The following is a 13,896-nucleotide window of genomic DNA, read 5'->3' on the forward strand; positions in this document are numbered from 1 at the left end:
TTGCAAAATTAATATATTTATATATATATATATATGTACGGTTTCAAAATGTTTGCAAATGGTTTTAATTCCCGGGATCCATGTGAGTGGAGAGTGCGGCACTGTTCCTTGCAGCCGAGGGAGAGGTCTTCTCTTGTTGGGCAGTGCTTGATCATTAAGGGATGAGAGGTTAAGTGTAAGACCATTTAGGATAATACCTGATGGGCTAATCTTGAACCTGCCCACAGTCCCTGGGTTTTTATAAGATGGCTTGGCCCAGGGACCACTTAATGTAAGTGTTGGGCCCATAGGGTCCATGTGATGGACTCAGGGGTTCACTGAGTTTTTTCAGTGAATTCGGCTGGGCCTTGTATTAAAGGCTGGGCCGAACCCATGTGGCTGGTGTGTAGATCAATGCTTGGGTCCCACGCCATACAAAGAAGCCCAACTGGGCAGCAGATTGGAAACTAGTTAAACACTGAACACTTAATGGGCCAAAAGCCCATTTCGAGCTAGGCTGATATGATCACCCATCTATGGGGCGAATCTGAGATTAATGTTAGTAAAAGAATATGGCCTTTAACCTTATCCACTCTGGGAGACCAAATTCAAAACAGATTTGAATCTGGTAACCTCCTGATAAGATCAGGAGTAAGCTAACTTAATCTGCATATAGGATTAAGATAATCCCCTATCCAAATACAGATTTGGATTGGGATAACTCCTAATTAGGAGGTTTCTTAATCAAGAAGAAAGGAGGAAAAACCCAAGAGAAATATATCAGATTTCAAACCAAGGGTTTTAGTCAAGAAAACCCCCTGCGAACAGAGATTAGATCTCATACAAAACTCCAGAGAGAAGAGAAGCAGTTCAGCCATCTTCGTCCCAGGAGTTCTCCTCCAACCGCCACCATTCCCTCTTGCAAGATTTGATCTTTGCAGCAATAGAGAGTCAAGAAATCAGTTCTTGACATTAGACTTGCGAAAAAGACTAAGAAAGATTCAGTGTTCAGAGTTTCCAGAGGATTCTTGCGAAGGATCCAGTGTGTAGGACGCACCCTGCTGGTTCCGTTCCATCCACAGCTGTGTCATCTTCAGCAGGAGCGGATCTTGGTTTCTTCTTTGGGTGTGAACACCAACTTTGGGAGATATTGCTTCTCCGGATCAGGTATATTCCTCCCTTTTGCTTTTTGGTTCAGATCTGGTTCGATCATGGTTCAAGTAAGATCCTTGAATATAGTATTCTAAATTCAGGGAATATGATTCCCAGTTGGGAGAAGGTAGGAAAATTTTGAAATTCGCCCACCCATTCCGCAACCTTTTGGCGTCCATTAGATGGATCCTACCATTCTTTCATGAAGTGGATCCACTGAGTGGAGTGGTGGTACAACACCACTTTCCATAGCGCTGCCAGGATGACGCCTTTCAGAGCTCTATATGGTCGGGACCCTCCCCCTCTACTTCCTTATGAAAAAGGAACCACTACAGTAGCAGCCTTAGAAGAACAATTAATACAGCAAGATGAGGTGTTAAAAGAGCTGAGAAATCATCTCTTGCAAGCACAACAATGGATGAAGCGCACTTATGATAAGCATCACAAGAATGTCCAATATGAAGTCGGTGATTGGGTGTTTCTTAAATTACATCCCTTCAGACAGATTTCAGTAGCAAGCCGAAAGTGGAACAAACTCAGCCCGCGCTATTTTGGACCATTTAAAATCCTTGAGAGGATAGGGCCTGTGGCATACAAACTGGACCTCCCGGCAACAACAAAGTTGCATCCTGTATTTCATATCTCCTTGCTGAAGAAAGGACCGAAGCCAAGAGTCATTACAAGTGCTACTCTTCCCACATTTTCAGATGAAGGACAAAGTGCAGACTGAGCCAGCCCGCATCATTGATTTCAGATGGGTACAACGTGGAGGAAGAGTCATTCCAGAAGCACTAGTTGTTTGGCCTAAACTTCCAGAAGAGGACGCCACCTGGGAATCTTATTTGGATCTGCAAACAAGTTTTCCCACATTAGAACTTGAGGGCAAGGTCTCTCTAAAGGAGGGAGGGATTGTAAAGGCTGCTGAAACAGAACAACAGAAAACAGTTAGTCAGTTTTACAAGAGAAGGCCACGTCAGCACAACAGCTCAGCTAACTGACCATCCACTTGCAGCGGTTTTAACAGAAACAAATTAAAGAATGTAAGAAGAGGAGCTCTGTAAAACAGTATAAATAATCAAAAACAGAGAAAATAAGGGGATCGATCTTTCAGCATTATTTCTTCTCTCTCTCTCTCTCTCTCTCTCGAACTGAGGAGGTTGGCTCCCTCGAAGAGCCCTGTGTTAGGCAGGTTCCTAACAGATTGAATCAGGTTGGCAGCAAGCCCTAAAACCTTTGCCAAACTCTCATGTCATGAATCCTAATTTGTCTAATCATGAACATTGAAATCCCTCCTATATACCAAGGGCCTGCTGAAAACCTCTTATAGAGAATAATTCTTCCCATAGTTCTTCCCTTTCCCCATAAGAGTTGTTCACAAATACTGGTAACCACCCATGCAAACCAATTGTCTACTATTCTCGTTCACAATTCTATAGAGCTTTGTTCTTGCTTCAAAGGTTTATAAGAGAACATCCATTAAAGTTAATCTCTACAACACCCTGAGAATGGGGGACCTGCTTCTGACCAATGTACAGCCTCCTCATTAATGAGCTGTCAATCGAGTCAATATACCAACTTCTAACATATTGAAGAAAACCCTCCAAAAATTTAGGACCAACAACAAGGAAAAGAATGTGTACTAGCTACAGAAAGAATGAACCAAACAGTTTAATGTCTTCAGGATAGATAGAACATCATTAACTTCAACTTTCCTTCACAACCCAGTAATTCTGGAAACTTTTAAAGAAAACCCTTCAAAAAATTTAAAATTACGACTAAAAACATGGAAAGGAATGCATACTCTCCATCAAGCTGTGAAATCAGTGCTTCAAATGTTGCTCGCCTTCGCGGATCCTTTCTTGCATGCCTTCCAGCAATAGCATCAATTTCATCTACAAATACAAATGATGGTGCCTGCAAAAAGAATATTAGTGCTCTGAGTCTAATAAGAGTCACTCAATACATTTGAAATAACCAGAACCCAAGAATACAAAATTTAAAAGACTTTGAAGATGGAGACATTGCAAAAGGAATAAACTCATTGTCAGTCAACTGCAATAGCATAACCTTGGGATTGAAACTTTCAGAAGAGACCTAATATTCCATTAATTGAATTTACAGTTGAATAGGTTGGATTGGCCTTATTTGGATGGGAATGTAGTTGATTTTCTGGAAAGAAAGTTTGAGGTTGAGGTGATAAAAAATGCCATATTCTTAATTAAGAATGATCTTGTTCAAATTTTCGATGAATCCTATGAAAGGAGTACAATAAACCCAAGACTCAATGCTCCTATCTTAGTCGTGATCCCTAAAAAACTGGAGGATGCATGTCCTAGGGAGCTTAGACCAATTAGTATGGTGACTAGTTTGTACAAGATAATTGCTAAAGTACTCTCACTAAGAATCAAGGTTGTAATTCCTTCCATAATTATACAATTCTAAGGAGCTTCTACTCAGGATAAGCAAATTGTGGATCAAATTCTGATCACCAATGAATGTGTGGAGGAAAAGAGAAGGTCTGGAGGCAAAGGGGTAGTTTGCAAGTTGGATGTTGAGAAAGCCTATAATTTAGTAGATTGGTCTTGATAGAGGTGATGAAAAAATGTGGTTTTGGGGATAATTGGTGTAAATGGATTTTTGGGTGTCTTCAAACTTGTCATTTTTCATTGCTAGCGAATGGAGTGAAAAGAGAGTTTTTCCCTGCATATAGAGAACTCAAACAAGGGGACCCTTTGTCCCCTTTCCTTTTCACACTCCTTGTAGATGTGCTCAGTAGGTTGATTTCAAGAGCTAATAGGAAGGGCCTGATTAGAGGGTGGAGGATTAATAGTGTTTTGTGATGATAACAACAATCAACAGTTTAGAAATTTGAGAAGTTTCTTGATGCTCTTTGAAAAGATGTCATACTTAAGAATAATTTTGAGAAGAGCTGTGTAATGGGGATTAGTATGGAGGAAAGTGAATTAGAAGCAGCTGCTAATGTCTTCAGATGCTCAACTAGTTTTTGGCCTATGAAATATTTGGGTCTACCTTTAGGAGGCACTCCTAGGACTATTAGCTTCTGGAATCCTATTTTAGAAAGATTTGGGAAAAGACTAATGGCTTGGAAGTGTAATTATATCTGCATGGGTGGAAGAATAACTCCAATCAAGTCCACATTGGCCAACCTTCCAATATATTACCTCTTGGTTTTTAAAATGCCAAAAAAAAGTAGCAAATAAATTAGAGAAATTCATGAGAGACTTCTTGTGGGAGCCAGAAGAGGGAAAGAAGGACCACTTGGTCAAATGAGAAATAGTCAGAGGAAGTAAGAACCAAGGAGGTTCGGAGATGGGAAATGTTGTGTCCAAGAATCTATTTTCTCAGATAAAAATGGCTATGGAAGATGCCCATTGAGAATGGAAAGTCCTGGCATAGGGTATTAGCAAGCATGTGCAGGATGATGACGGCTGGAATGTTGGTATATCTCCTCGGGCTACTTTGGTTTCTCCTTGGAAAGTTATTCACGATATTCTTCTTTAAGTTCCTAAGCTCTGACAAGTATGATGTCTACTCAGGGAATAAAGTTTTACATTGGGAAGATCATTTGCCCCTCAAAGATGATTTCTCAACTCTTTATTCTGTATCACATTCAAGAAAAAGCCTATTTCAAACTTCTATTCTTTGGCCGATGATTGATTGGGATTTGGGATTACAAGAGCATTGAAGAGCATGAGTATCATCAAGTTGTTGAGTTTTTAAAAATTCTTGAGAGAGTTGTTTTAGATCTTTATAAGCCTAAGGAAGGATTTGGGCACCCAACCCTAAGGGACTTTTCTCCTGTGCTTCTTTCTTTTGGGTCCTTGTTTCTTTAGATGTCCCTTCTTCTTTTCCTATTCAGGAAGTCCAGTGTAAGCATGTCCCATTAAAAGCTAAGGTGTTTTGCTAGGAGGTTTTTCATGGAAAGATTAATACTTTGGATGTGTTGCTAAAAAGAAGAAATGCTTGCTTGTTCTCAAACTGGTCCATACTCTGCAAGGCTAATGATGAAACTGATTACCACCTATTAATCTCCTCTTCATTTGTTACCTACTTACCTGTTTTTGGAAATTGTTTTTCTCTATATGGGTGCAAATGGACTCTGCCTACGAGCTTGGCCAGTTTGTTTGAGGCTGGAACCTTCAGACGACTGAGGAAAAGAGGAAGAATAATGTGGAGATGCACTAGGGCTGTTGTGTTATGGACAGTATGGGAAGAAAGAAATGTAAGAATAATTTATCAAAAAAAAAAGAAATGTAAGAATATTCAATGAAAAAGAAAGAAGCATAGAAATGATTTTTGAGTGTATCATTGAAACAGTAATTCATCCCATAAAGCCAATATACCTCTTCTCACCTTTTACATATGAACCTTGTGAAGGAAAGAGGGGGGGTGGCTATATCCTCAACCAAGGAAGAATAAAATTCAAAAACAATGGGAACCACATGAAGATAGGCTCATAAAACTAAATTTTGATGGGAGCAATTTTGGAAACCCAAGCCTCCCTCAGGTGTGGAAGGGGGTTTTTGGGGATAAAGACTATAATATATTAGCTTTTTTTCAAGGGCCATGTTAGTTTAGGGGACTCTACAAGAGCTGAACTCCTTGCTATCTTATATGGAGTACAAAAAGGCAAAAGAATTGAACCAGGGGAGTAGTTTTTAAAGAAGACTCTCAGTTGGTGAAAGATGAGAAGAAAACTGTGTATGCACGTGTGGAAAAGCTCCACAAGTAAGGAGAAAAGTGTAAAGAAAAAGTACCAAATATAGACAAATCACTCCAAAATATTCAAGTTTAATATTCACAAAAAGAGACCAATATACTATGGAAGATATTTTGTCTACCATTAACACATGCAACTGAAACTTATTTGGCATAGTTAGGAATCACTAGATGAAATTTTGCACTACAGACCAGAAACAATGGTCCTTACATTTCTCCTTGCAATAGAAAATATTTCATTAATCCTTGCTGCACCACTTTTTTCACTATCAGTGAACTCTGCACCGGAAGCAAAAACAAAAGGCATTCCACTCTCCTTTGCAAGTGTCCTTGCAAAAAGTGTTTTGCCTGTTCCAGGTGGCCCAGATAAAAGAACACCCTGGCATGCATGTAAACATAAAAGTTAGATTACAGTTAATAGAACATGCAGATTTCAGCTCATCTCCAATAAGGAATCCATCTATCAAGAAACTAGAAGAGATTACCCGAACAAATTTGACTTCTTTCTCATAGTACTGCATGGGGTTTCCCATATAAATCATCAACTCATCCAGCAGATCCCAAACGTCACCGCCTAATACTACTTCTTTATACATGGATTTTGTTTCTCCAGAATCTCCTTCTGGCTGAAAGACAACAAGGAACTCAAGTATTATCCTAATAACTGAAACCAAAGCCTCCAATTGAGAAATCGAAATTTTACCAGGATAAAGTTTTCCGCATAAGCCATATCAAAGAGTTGGTTATATTTCTTGTAGAGGTAACGCCTTGATGTGACATGTAAGAGCATCACAGACTCCCTAATAAGCCACAGGATCAGTATTCCAGGAATCAATGCAACAACAACACGAAGAAAATAATTGATTTGCCGCTTCTGAAGGAGATCCACCTCTACTCCAGAACTCGTGATAATTTCAAACAAGTATGGATCAAGGGGAATATCAACCTACAGAAGATTTACCATAAAATGTTAAGGATTCAATGGATCAAACAAGGAATATCCTGGTTTAATTCTTCCACTAGAAATAACAAACTTGAGAAGAAGAAGAAGAAGAAGAATGATATTAGACTCACAACATATTCTAAAGGGAACCCTTCTTTCATTGTAATATATAATTTCTTGAGGTCCTCAGAAAAGACAACAGCAGCAACCTGATCAAAAAGAAGAAATCATATATTTCCTTCTTTTGTTGGCTAATGGAAGAGGCAGCATAAAAATGAATAAAGAAAGAAAATATATAAAGCCACTATACACTCCAATGTATTAAGTAATTATAGCAGAGTTTGTTTGCATCCCTTATTCAATGCAAGATAAGAATACACACTTGAACAGAGATATGTAACATACCTATACAAGTTATGTATTTGGGTAGTCATGTATAGAATGCAAGCTACATATTACATGCAGTTATCTATCGTGTATGTTAAGTCCACCAATCGTGTAATAGGTCTGTAATGCACACAGATAATTGGAAGAATTTGTGGAAATAATCTAAACATTGTACAAACATCAATTCACTCCCAATTGTTCTAATGACTGGAAAAGAAAATCACAGTCAACCCCTCTTAAGTCTATGCTAAGTTGGAGATTATAAAAAGCACATTATAGCAACTAGCTTTTACCTCAGAACAATCAAGTTTGTGAAGAAAATAAGTATATGGAAGCTTTGGACGGTAGCGCCACCATCTTTTAGAAATCCACAATGCCCTAGTGCCTTGTGTACTTGACAGCTTTTCCACCACGTCTTTCTGAAGACTCTTCTCAACTTCTTGCAAGTCAAAGTCAACTACATACTTAGCACTTAAAAAATCTAATTGCTCAGCAAACTTATCCTTTCTGAGAATTTCTCTCCATGCATGAAGCCTTTCACGCCATGTTTCCCTAATTTCTTTTTCCTCCCCTGTCAAGCAAGCATGGATAGATTAGCAGCAAGCAACAAAGATGTTGACTTGGATATTTAACACACTTCCATAAGAAATAGAGAAGATAACCCTTTGGTTAGGTGATCATAATTCATAAGTTCCCAAATGTAAGATTATAATGACTTGAACGTATTCTCACATGCCACAGAATCTTTAGAAATTTTTCACAAGAATGATCTGAACTTCTGGACTTCGGATCAGAGGTAACATCGGTAAGACAAATAATGAAAGATAAAATTTTATTAATATCAAAAGAAAGGAAAATACAAACTGATGAGGAATAACCAATAAACAAACAAAATGTCAGCAGCCCATCAACCCACAAAAGAAACAAGAGAAAAACAACAAAACACAGGCATCCTAACTCTCCCATATACAAATTCCAATGTATACCAGAAAACGTTTTCTAACATACAACTTTCTACCTCACTAAAATCCTTAACAGCCTTTGCCCACTCCAGTAGAGACACTAGAATATGCAAAGAAGTACCTTTGCTACAGGTCACAAGACAGTACACCTTTATATTCTCAAGTCTTGTTTTTTTTCCTTTCTGTAATCAACTTTAAATTGATCTTAGAACCAAAAGAAAAATAAAGGAAAAGGATTCAGAAGCAGGGAAAAATTAAGAGAATAGAAAGAATAGAAGAGAAGAAGGATAGGGTATGACATGATAGAAGATCCTAACTGATCTCTCATAACTGCTCCTTCTTATATTAATATTATAATAAGTGGTGAAATTACAATGCTGCCCTTGATTAAGTAAAAGAATAATAAATCTACCACCGCATACTGCTATCACTCCCCGTCAAGCTGGAGTATAAATGCCATAGAGCTCCACCTTGACATCCTACTCTTTCTTTCTTCTCTTTTCTTCTCTACAGCCGAAACTCTTCATCTTCTTCTTCATTCTCTTCACAATGAATTCATCTAGACTTCCAAACAGTGATTTCTACTTGATTTTAGAGCAGGCCAAAGGTTCCTTGATCTGTTTTCTCATGCAGCCCTAGATCAGCCAACTGCATGGTGATTTCAGAAACTGATCAAAGATCCCAGGTAAGCCCAGTTTTTGGATTTTTTGGTGGATCTGTTTTGCCCTGTAGCTGGTCTAGGGTTTCCCATCAAAATCAGGAGAAACTAGAGAAAGGGGGAGATTCCGGTTTCTGTTGAACTCTTCAGTTTTGACCTAGGAAGCGGCGCCCTAATTTTTTAGGGTTCCTTGGAGTTCTCTATAGGGGGCGGTTCAAGTCCTGCCTGATTTGGAGGTTTCTAGAGAGAGCAGCTGCCTCTTCTCTCTCTTCTCCCGTCTCGTAGAAAAAGAATCTTTTGTGGGAGGACCATCTAGGGGCACCAGAAGGGTGTCGTTGGTACCAAAAGTGATTTATTTGATATTCTTGCATATTACAGTAATCTTCTATCCCCTTTTTGAGAAGTATGGAGGGTAACGGAGTTAAAAACAAGCCTGGGAGTGAAATAAGACCAGTGGGAGGAGGTGTTGGAGACCTTTTCGGGGAATGGGACCATTACTACAGTTAATTTGGATGGTTCAAATTACATTGAATGGTCACAATCTGCAAAGATGGACATTGGTGCTCGTGGGAAGTTAGGGGATATCACTGGTAAAGATGGACTAGCAGCTCCCAGTGGGTACAGGAGAACTATATGGTGATGACTTGGCCATGTAATTCCATGCTGCCCCATATAAGTAAAAACTTTTTGTGGGCAAATACAGTTAAGGAACTATGGGATGGGGTTGTAGAAACCTATTCGCAGAGGGAGAATGTTGCCAGGACTTATCAGTTGAGAAATCAGATTATTGCTACAAGGCAGGGAGATAGACCTATTGTCGTTTACTTTTCAGCCCTTAAAACCCTGTGGCAGGAGATTAACCATTTGGAGACAGTTGCTTGGAAAACCACTAAGGATGCAGCTGCCTACCAAAAGCTCCAAGAGAAGTATAGGGTGTTTGAATTTCTTGTTGGCCTTAATCCCAAACATGATATTACAACACAACACATTCTTTCCAGGGACAATGTTACTCTCTCCCAAGCATATGCCTTTCTGTTAGGGGAAGAGAGCAGGAGAAATGTAATGATGAAAAATTCTGGGTTTAATCAATCAGCCATGGTTAGCACTATGAGACCTAAACAAGGTGGAGACCGGGGTGGCAGTGAAATCAATAAGGAAGACAAAAGGGATTTGATCTGTGACTACTGTAAGAAGCCTAAACACACAAGAGATACTTGTTGGAAGCTTCATCCCCATCTTGTGCCAAATAGACTCAAAAATAAGAAGGGAAAAGCTCACATGGCAGTCACTGGTGACATACCTGGCCTTCTGGAGTCTGTTGCAACTGCTGCAGTGAGGGGCGAACTTGAGAGATATGAGCAGTTCCTGAATCAGCGGGGTACAATCAGTTCTAATTAAGTAACAGGTGGACAACTTGGTAAAGGTGGTTCTAGTGGAGCACACTCTACTTCCTTTGCTCACACAGGTAGTTCACATGCCACTACAAACTATGTTTCTACTACAGGTAAGGAGGGACCTCCTTGGATTATAGACTTCGGAGCCTCAGAGCACATGACCCAAAGTTCTACTATCTTTTCTTCTTCCAACTCTTTTCTGGTAGAGACAGAGTCTCCACAGCTGATGGATCTCATGTTCCCATTGCTGGGAAGGGGTCTGTCAAGATTAATGATTCCATTTCCCTTCCCTCTGTCCTTCATGTTCCCAGATTGAATACTAACTTGTTATCTGTAAATAGTTTGACTAAGAACCTGAATTGCTCAGTAATTTTTTCTCCTGGTCATTGTGTTTTGCAGGATCTGCATTCAAAGAGGACAATTGGGAGTGGTCGTGAAGTGAATGGGATCTACCTCCTAAATGTGATTCCCAATCATTAGGGTCATCATGTCAACAAGGATGGTGAGTTGGGGTCTGTAAGTCAGATTATGCTTTGGCATAATCGGTTGGGTCATTTGTCCTTTTCTTGTTTGAGTTTCTTATTTCCAAAACTTTTTGAGTCTGTTAATTTGTCCAGTCTGGAGTGTGAAGGTTGTCAGCTTGGAAAACATTGTAGACGATCCTTTAAAGCTAGTAATAAAAGATGTTCATCTCCTTTTGATGTTATTCATTCTGATGTGTGGGGACCTTATCATGTTCCTTCTATGCGTGGTTATTGATAATTTCTCTTATTTGTGGATGATTTCTCTCGATATTATTGGATTTACTTAATGAGATCCCGAGTGAGATGAGGTGCCTTCCTTGGTAAGGCAATTTCATCAGATGGTGCTAACACAGTTTGGAACACAAATAAAGGTGTTCAACACAGACAATGCCAGGGAATATTTTGAAAAACACCCTGCTTCATATCTGTTAGAATATGGTGTTGTCCATCAGAGCAGTTGTCCATACAGTCCACAGCAGAATAGTGTTGCAGAAAGGAAGAACAGACACATTGTTTAGATTACAAGAAGCATGATGATCACATCTACAGCTCCAGTTTGGTTTTGGGGTGATGCAGTTCTCACAACAACATTTTTGGTTAACAAGGTGCCCTCCCGTATACTTGGATTCAGCACCCCATTCAGCCTCCTTTTTCCTAAGGGGGAGATGTTCCATATTCCTCTCAAAGTATTTGGGTGTGTTTGCTTTGCACATATTCTTGGTCCTCACTGTTCGAAGCTTGATCCGAAGGCAAAGAAGTGTGTCTTCCTTGGATATGCAGAAAATCAGAAAGGGCACTGTTACTATGATCCAATCTCTGAGAGTCGGTATGTTACTATGGATGTCACTTTTTTTGAGTCCACATACTTCTTCTAGAAGAATCCTTCTCAAGGGAGTGTTTTGGGGAAGTGAGTGAGCAATCTATCCCTCTTTCAATTCCAGTTCCTGTGTTTACTCCTGTGCTTGATCCTCCTATGTCACCAACCTTACCACCTCCCTTACATCCTGCTTCTCAGCATTACTCACGACAGAGACTTCACAGGGAGGTTGATTCCACTGCAGCAAAACTCACATCACTTCCTATCGGTTCCTTGGAGACTCCAGATTCAACTGATACGGATTCAAGTATTCATCATGATCCCTCTACTGTTTCAGTTCCCATTGATTCTACTAACCCCATTACAGATAACCTGGACCTCCCTATTGCTCTTAGAAAAGGGAAGAGAAAGTGTACTGCTCGTTGTATTTCACAGTAATCCTATTTATCAGAATCACTGAATTAATGCATCAGAAGGTGAGCAAGTAAAGTACATTGGGAGATATCAGAGACTTGTGGGGCGGCTGCTATACTTGTGTATGACAAGACCAGACATTTCCTATACAGTAAGTGTGGTAAGTCAATATATGCATGCTCCACGAGTCCAGCATTGGGAAGTTGTTGACAGGATTCTTGCTTATCTGAAGGGACACCCGAGCAGAGGCATATTGTTTGTTGATCATGGACAGTTGAAACTAGAGGCTTATACAGGTGCAGATTGGGCAAGATGCCTTGATGACAGGAGATCTACTTCAGGAGTATGCACCCTTGTTGGGGGTAACCTTGTCTCGTGGAAGAGTAAGAAACAGACAGTGGTGACAAGATCAAGTGCTGAAGCTGAATATAGGGCCATGGCACATGGAGTTTCAGAACTTCTCTGGATCCATTCCCTGTTAGGAGAGATTGGTGTACAAGAAGAACATATGATGTTGTACTGTGATAACCAGGCAGCAATCAACATTGCCCATAACCCAGTTCAGCATGACCAAACAAAGCACATTGAAGTGGATAGACATTTCGTCAGAGAAAGGGTGACTTCTGGGGAAGTTTGTCTCCCATACATTGCTTCTGATTTGCAACTTGCTGATGTTCTCACAAAAGGTGTTTCAAGGAACAAGCTGGAGCATGATCTACGCAAGTTGGGAATGTGTGACATTTACTCCCAACTTGAGGGGGAGTGTTGAGTTGGGCCGATTTCTAGTTATTGGGCCCAGTTATTTAGCTCTTATTTTTTAAGTTGTTAAGTTAGGAAGTTGTTGGGCTTTAGGCCCATTAGCTTATGTTTTTTAGTTGTGACTGTTCAGCTACTTTAGTAGCCACCCTACTAAGGGCATTCTTGTAATCTCTTATTCTTTTAAGTTAAATATAAAATATAATGAAGGATTGGCGGCCAGATCTAATTCAATTCTGGTTGACATCCTACTCTCTCTTTCTTCTCTTTTCTTCTCTACTGCTGAAACTCTTCATCTTCTTCTTCTTTCTCTTCACAAGGAATTCATCTAGACTTCCAAACAGTGATTTCTACTCACTCCAAGTTCCTGAAGAAGATGCCTCAGCTAGATTAACTCACAAGTTGTATGTGCCATTATCATGTATTTTGTTTCAACATCAACACTGCTCCTAGTAACACTACTATACTCTACTTCTTACCCAGAAAAGTGCAATAGCCTGTGGTAGACTTCCTATCTATTGAAGGTCCTACCTAAAGTGGGAGAGTGGTGGTTTCAATAAAGAGGGATGTACAAGAGCGGAACCAAATAAGAGATGAGATAAGAAAGTGTCTTAACCAGAAGAATATGATGATGATCACACCCTTTCAATCAAATATGGCAATATTGTATCTGTTCAAAGTTGTTGATATCAAGGAGATAATGGCACTGTAGCTTTCAACAAGCTTGGGAGCAGTAGAGAACTACAGATCCAGAAACAAGGTCTCGAATCAAATATGTAAGTTTTAGAAGGAAACTCAATCATCAAAGGTGTTCGGCTACCATTCCAAGTGTGAACTGAGTCAACATTAAAGACTGGCAACAGTGTACAGAGGTGTTCTAGAAGACTACAATAAAAGAAGGCATTGGGTGGCAAGCATCAAACTGCCAAGTGTGAAACCAGAGGTAATTCCAAGAATGAGGAAGCTCTCTGTTGATGGTAAGGGGTATAAGGTCTAGCTCCTCTCGTCAATGGAAGGCATGCTCTGGAAGGAAAGTTCAAAGGTTGAAGACAATGAGTTGGAGTCAAAAGGACACATGGTGAACTCCTAAAAGTCCAAGGGCAATTTCAACTTTTTAATGAGAAAATGGAAGCTAAACTGCCAAGGAATAAAAGGGAAGCACAACAAACC

At 39.8% G+C, this 13,896-nt stretch overlaps 1 protein-coding gene across 1 annotated transcript in view; it reads right to left on the reverse strand.

Annotated features, from left to right (window-relative positions):
* Nucleotides 1-13,896, reverse strand: part of FTSH12 (FTSH protease 12) — a 138,370-nt gene that overhangs the window by 97,312 nt on the left and 27,162 nt on the right. Inside the window, exons 4-9 of the mRNA XM_010262291.3 lie at nucleotides 7,495-7,772; nucleotides 6,946-7,023; nucleotides 6,575-6,817; nucleotides 6,357-6,497; nucleotides 6,083-6,250; nucleotides 2,933-3,045 (exon numbers count right to left, since the gene is read on the reverse strand). Coding sequence (XP_010260593.1) covers nucleotides 2,933-3,045; nucleotides 6,083-6,250; nucleotides 6,357-6,497; nucleotides 6,575-6,817; nucleotides 6,946-7,023; nucleotides 7,495-7,772 — 1,021 coding nt within the window. The remainder of the gene's footprint in view (nucleotides 1-2,932; nucleotides 3,046-6,082; nucleotides 6,251-6,356; nucleotides 6,498-6,574; nucleotides 6,818-6,945; nucleotides 7,024-7,494; nucleotides 7,773-13,896) is intronic.

The sequence above is a fragment of the Nelumbo nucifera genome, chromosome 7 (assembly GCF_055504915.1).
Source record: "Nelumbo nucifera cultivar China Antique chromosome 7, China Antique-T2T, whole genome shotgun sequence".
NCBI classification, from domain to species: domain Eukaryota; kingdom Viridiplantae; phylum Streptophyta; class Magnoliopsida; order Proteales; family Nelumbonaceae; genus Nelumbo; species Nelumbo nucifera.